We start from the raw sequence: 6426 nt of genomic DNA, 5'->3' as shown, positions 1-6426 counted from the left end.
CAGTTTCTCCACCAGGTTGAAGCTGAAGATGCTATTCGGACTCTTCTCAGGCTTCTTGCGCTGCAGCGGAGGCAGTCCTGAAGCCCAATCAGCAAAGCTATCCAAGCGGTAGTGCCACAGTGAAACCGAGGGAGAAGAAAAGCAAGAGGAGAGGCTTGGATCCTTAATAACTCGGGGTGGGGACACGAGCGCCCCTCCTGGGCTCTGTGCAGAAATGCCTTGCTTTGTCAGGAGAGTCACCAGTCCAAGCTCTTTCTCTTTCTTCTCCTGCCTGCGTCGAGGGGAAGACGGGCTCATCCCCATGCAGGGCCCACAAGAGGGCACAACTGTATTATAAAGACTAAGGAGGAGGAGAAGGAAGGGGGGGAAAAAAACCCAAGCATTTAGTCTAAAGGCTTTAATATGTTTGGGTTAGGTGCTTAATTGCAAACATACATTCCATCCCACCTTGATTTGTTCTGCAACAGCCTCTCAATCTGTGCAGGCTGGGAATTCTGGCAACTGGGAAGTTTCCTTCGCAGAAACTCTTTAGAGCAATGTCTAAATAACATGGTATTTTCTCAACCAGGTGCAGATGCCCGTGATTACTTGGGCCCTGAAAATAGTAATTTTCTATATCAAATAAGAAAGGAGCACATATAATGGAACAAACCAAATGGAAAAAGCGGCTTACTCCGCCCCCTTCCGTTCAGTTTTGCAGGATGTGGGCTTGTGCTCCTTTTCCACAAATTCCTCCTGCTGGTGCATAGGAAAAGAGAGTTGCCCTAATATTTTAGGGCTTGACTGAGTACCTTCTTTTCTAATTATATCAGCAGCATTTTTTAAAAAAATACTTTTTGCTTTCCTCTCAGCTAATTGAGGAGGCTTCTTTCAATTCATATGGGCAGTGGCTACCTCTGCTTGTGCCCTTGAGGCTGGCTGAGAACTACAGACTGGCCCTTTAAGGCCCAATCCACTACAATTTTATTTTTAATTGGGCCTTCTGCAAAACAAAAGAAGAGTCGGAACTAGCACAGCATCTGAAATCAACAGTACCATGTCAACCATAACACACACTTTTCAGCACTCTCATGTGCTACAGGTGGGCGGTCTTCTCTAACCTGGCCCCCTTCAAGTGTGTGGGGACTACATTTCCCAAAATTCCTCAGCCATGCCAAGACTGCAGCAGCGCTGCTTTCTAAAACCAGGCACCTGTTCTTGGTGTCCAGGAGGAAGATATTTCCATCTTGGTACCTGATAGAAAAGATGTTGAAGACAGAAAAGCTCTGATCCATCTATTAATATTATTGTGGCTCCTAAGATTACTACCAATTTAGGGGTTTTTTTCCATCAAGGCCACAGGTGGGGAACTACTGGCTATTCAGCCCTTCAGTGACTAATATTTTTTTTACAAACATATTCACACATATATACTTAGGGCAGTGGTGGGATTCAGCCGGTTTGCACCACTTCGGCAGAACCGGTAGCTAATGTTTTGTTGCCCAGGCCCAGAATGAACTTCCGGAAGCGGCATCCACACAGAGAACCAATTGTTCACATATTTGAATCCCACCTCTGACCTAGGGGATACTAAAAATTAGGCCACATTGACCATTGTATAAATTACATTAAATATAGTGTACTTTTTTCTAACAACTTTCTTACTTCTTTGACACATGTTTCAGCTGAAACATTTTCCCTTAAAAAATATCAATTACTATTTTATATTGAGGGGATGCTTACCACTGGAGGTAGGTGATAGGATAAGAAGACCTCATCCCTGTGCCATCTGTCTCTTAATTTTGAGTTTTGTCTCATTTTTAAATTTTTAATCTGTGTAGTTTTAATATTTTAACAAATTGTAATTATTTTCCTATTTGTTTTGAAGCCTGTAAGCTACTTAGAGGCACCTTATAGGAGAGATAGGTGTTAAGAAATAATAAACATATTGTGATTGGCCTATGAGGCCTGGCTTCTGGTTCACCCTGTATATCTTAGCTATGAAAACCAGCTGCATTACTGGGGCTGGTCACTCTCTCTCCGCCCACTCCACCCTACAGGGTTGTTGTTATGGGGAATAAAGGAGGAGGATGGTGCATTGGATATGTTTGCTGCCTTGAGATTATGTGTAAAAACAATAAAGGCAGGATGCAATAAAATAAATAATCAATAGGTTCCAGTTGTTTGGATTTTCTTTTTTTTGCATAGGTTCTGAAATAGGCTTTGTGTAATGAAATACACAAATTTAGAGAAGATGTTCCAGGCCCAGATATGACACCACCACTGACATCATTTTCCACAGCAGAATGTCTCTTTGCCACCCTTCCCCAAATATTAAATGTGGCCCCTGCCAACTAAAGGTTGCCCATTTTTGCTCTAGGAAAAGCTGTCAACAGCATTAGTTTTGAGTTTGTTAGCTATCCATTTTTATTTTTCTGAGGATAGGATCAGCTGAAGACATAGCATTGAAAGTCAGCATCACAAATTTCATTTCAGTTAGTTTGCAGAAAGGTTGGCAGCGAAGTCTGCAAAAAATTAGTGGGTTAAAATCTTGCTTTCCCAGACAGGCCGAATTTAGTTGCACATTTCAACCGCCTAGGATGGCTGCTGGGTTTGCAAACTGCTATAGCTAAGGCTACAGTGAGATTGAGTAGCATATGGTTCCGTGGAAGTCTCACTATTGTTTATTAATTAAATCATAATATGGTGATCTGAACACAGCAGTTGGATTTTGTTGACCTGGGTTGAAAGTTTAAGCTTGTCATATACAATCAATCACAATGTTGTGGATAAATTCATAAGTCTCCTTGTAATCCAGGATTATAAGAGCTGTAGTCCAATATTTTCTAGTGAGTGACTGAGAAAAACTGACTTAAATAAGCCCCTTCATTCATTTCCTTGTTCTTTTCTTACAATGAGCTGTTAGGAGAATGGAGACCCATATGCTTTGCTTATCACCCAAATCCTCATCAAAACCTTAACATTAACCAAACAAAGAGAAAGATCTCCAGAACAGAGGAAGGCCGTTCATTCAATGGGGAAGATAAAGGGAGAGAGGTTCAGAGCAACTAAAAGCCTCTGAAGAAGTATGTGAGCAACTGCATCCAACATTAATGTTGATTAAAGGCAGATGCCTATGTTTCATTACCCCACAATGACTTTTTATGGGCTTCCCAGAAGTTGGTTTTTTAGCCAGGGCTTCATCAGGGCCAAGCCTCAGCTGTCACCAGTTGACAATTAAGCAAGATGCCCCTAAGCATATGCAGAATACTATACAGTATGTTTGTATGTATGCATGTATGTATGTGTGTGTATATGTGTGTGTGTATATGTGTATATATATGTGTATGTATATGTGAATATATATGTGCATATATTTTAGATTTTGCTGACAAAGAATTAAAGGGAGACTAGTATAGCTATTTCGACAATAGCAGATTGCTCCATCCCATATTTGGGTAAACCAGGTGCTCTGTTAGACCGGTTTCACTGGAAAAACACTTGATATATGTGTGTGTGTGTATACATATACGTATATACATATACACATATACATACACAGATAGATACATAGATACACACACACAAACACACACACACACACACAAATTGGTTGCTTATCATGCCAATTTTCTGGGCAGGCTTGATTACCAGAACTCATTTTAAATCTACCCCAGCATTAAAGTGTTATAACTTCCTCTTCCCAGGTCAATGAACTTTCATTCTCTTATTTCCTGCAAGGCCTTGCTCCTCCCTGCAGCCATTATCCAATGGGCTTGGGTCCTCTTTTTCCAACCCAGGGTCACCCAGGAGGAGATGAATCAAAGAGGGAAGTTCTGCTGCTGGATGGAGAGAAAGGAAGAAGCAAGCAAGATATCTTACTTCAGGTCTCCCATCCATGTGCCCAGAAGTTGCCCATATCAGGAGAAATGCCTAAAGCCAGGATTTGACAAGGAGGAATGGGGAGAATGCAAGATAAGAGGTAGAAAACAAAAATCACAGACGTGCACATACACATCCTTTATGTAGGAAATGGCCTTCCCATGTAGGAGAAGGAGAGATGGCTGGAAAGCTTTAAGGGAAGGGCAATAGGATGCTTACCTGGGTGTCACCATGGTAACCTCTTTGATAGGGTGCATGATGCAACAGGTGGTGATGGTGAAAGTAGGCGGGGTCTGGGGCAGATTGTTAACGGAGTGAAAAACTAAACGGGACAGGAAAACAAAGGGTTAATGAGTGAGCAGAATGGGATGGGAGTCATGAAGGTGGACAAACATCAAGGGAAACAGTGGAGGGAAAAGCTTCTATGAACAATAGGACATTACATTTCATCCAATTTGTCTGCAATGATTCATAGCCTCCAGCTGGAAAAGATGTGGGGAACCTGTGGCTCCCAAGATTTTACTCAACTACGACTCCCAACATTCCTCCCTGTAGATTGTCTGCAAAAGTAAAGCAGTGTTTCTAGATCTCAACAACTTTAAGATGCATGGACTTCAATTCCCAGAATTACAAAGCAATTACATTGCCGGCTTCATTATTCTGAGAATTAAAGTTCATATATCTTAAATTTGTTAAGGTTGAGAAACACTTAACTAGAGGAGTATAGCTTGTCCAGTAGGAAGCTACACCTGGAAGTCTTCTCTCACATTCTTGTGACCCCACCTGATTCACTGCCACAAGAACATTGCCAAAGCACCCATGGTATCTACTAGTAATGCTGAGCTGGACCTCACCAACAGGCACATATTCCAACTATCACAGGGCAAAAAATCATGATTGCTTTCCTGCAGGAAAGATGAGGTGATGCTTACTAACTTTCAGGATTTCCTCAAATCCTCAAAGACAAGCTGATGCATACCATTTGGAGTGATGCAACTCAGCCCACTCACCAGTTGGCCTTTCTTTGGCTTTAACAGTTGTTGAGGTAGCAAGAGAAGCCAAGGCGCTGCCATCCATCTCATCTTCTTCTAAGTCATTTAGATTATGGACCTCTTCAAGATCAGTATCAAGCTGGCGGAAATCTTTGGTAAGTACACCTGGTCGAGGGTCCAGGATTCCTGCCAGGTGAGGCCGGGCCAGCTGCTGCCAGTGGTGCAGGGTCACAGAACCTAAGAGGAGGCACAGAGGTCTATGTGAGTTTATTGGATCCATTGGCAAATCCCAGCAAAAATCATTTGCAGCAGGTCTAAACAGAAGTAGGGGGAATTGCAAGCCAACATTACAATGAGAAATAGAAATTTCCAAACTACGTGGATAACACATGAAAGGCAGGAGGGAATCCTGTAAGTTTTAAGCCTCATGCTGGACACCTAGTCCAATCTTATTATCTGCAAAGAACAGCATGCCCTGGTCCCTTCTGACATGGCCAATCCTATTGCTAGCCTACCTTCAATGATGATAGAAATGGGAGTCTAACCAGTACAATATTAAATTGCCAGTCCAACTGGTTGTTACGGATGGGAACAAGGTGCCCTCTTGCTCTTTCCTTCATGCAGCTAAATGTTTAGGGATGGCTCTAAACCATGGGTGACAAACTCAATCGCATCACATGACATACCGTGATGTATCGCGATGTTTTTTGCCTTTGCAGAACTGGGCTGGGTGTGGCCTGTGCATGATGCATCTGACACGTGGACTGCCAGTTTAACACCCCTGCTCTAAACAAAGGAAATATTCCAAACAAGGCAGAAAAATGGACTGCATTGAAGTCCCTCAGGCAGTCTGAACTACAGTTGTCATAGAGTCACTGTCTTGAGTTCTTTTAAACTATACCTAATTTGATGAGTTCAAGACACCAAAAGACCTAACAGCAAACCCGAGCACTCAAATACTATTTATCAATCTTTATTATGGTGAAGACAAGCAATTTACTCATTACTGTCCACTCTTCCCCAATACTGCTACAACTCCTGCTAGTATACACCTGCTACTCCAACTATTTTTCCTTGTGAGTATTGCTAGAGAAAAACAGCTCTTCTAGCTGCTTTACTTCCACATACCTTCAGTTATTTCACAGTAAAGCTTTAATAGTTTATCTTGCTATGCTGACTCAGGAGAGGCTTAAATAGAAAGGAAGAAAGCAGCATATATGCTGGCCATTTTTTGGGTAGCCTACTATCTCACATGCCTCACTTTTTTAATTAAAAAAAAACCAACCTTGATTTCACTGCCTTTTCCATACTGTAATAGGAAATCAGTGTTGCACCCAGTATATAATATTGAAATGGTAAGATTGTAGTGTCAGATATTATTATTATTATTATTATTATTATTATTATTATTATTATTATTATTATTATTATTATTATTATTATTATTATTATTATTATTATTATTATTATTATTAATTGCATTTATATCCCGCCCTTCTCCTTTCGGACTCAGGGCGGCTGACAGATTAGATAAAAAGCTAACATAAATACATATTACACCTAATTAAAAATT

At 41.2% G+C, this 6426-nt stretch overlaps 1 protein-coding gene across 1 annotated transcript in view; it reads right to left on the bottom strand.

Annotated features, from left to right (window-relative positions):
* HAP1 (huntingtin associated protein 1) overlaps window positions 1–6426 on the bottom strand; it is a 63052-nt gene that overhangs the window by 4568 nt on the left and 52058 nt on the right. Inside the window, exons 15-17 of the mRNA XM_029287363.1 lie at window positions 4872–5090; window positions 4081–4183; window positions 42–340 (exon numbers count right to left, since the gene is read on the bottom strand). Coding sequence (XP_029143196.1) covers window positions 42–340; window positions 4081–4183; window positions 4872–5090 — 621 coding nt within the window. The remainder of the gene's footprint in view (window positions 1–41; window positions 341–4080; window positions 4184–4871; window positions 5091–6426) is intronic.

The sequence above is a fragment of the Protobothrops mucrosquamatus genome, unplaced genomic scaffold, assembly GCF_001527695.2.
Source record: "Protobothrops mucrosquamatus isolate PMUCROS unplaced genomic scaffold, P.Mucros_1.0 scaffold1, whole genome shotgun sequence".
In the NCBI taxonomy this organism is placed as follows: Eukaryota; Metazoa; Chordata; class Lepidosauria; order Squamata; family Viperidae; genus Protobothrops; species Protobothrops mucrosquamatus.
This window is presented reverse-complemented; position numbering and strand designations above follow the sequence as displayed.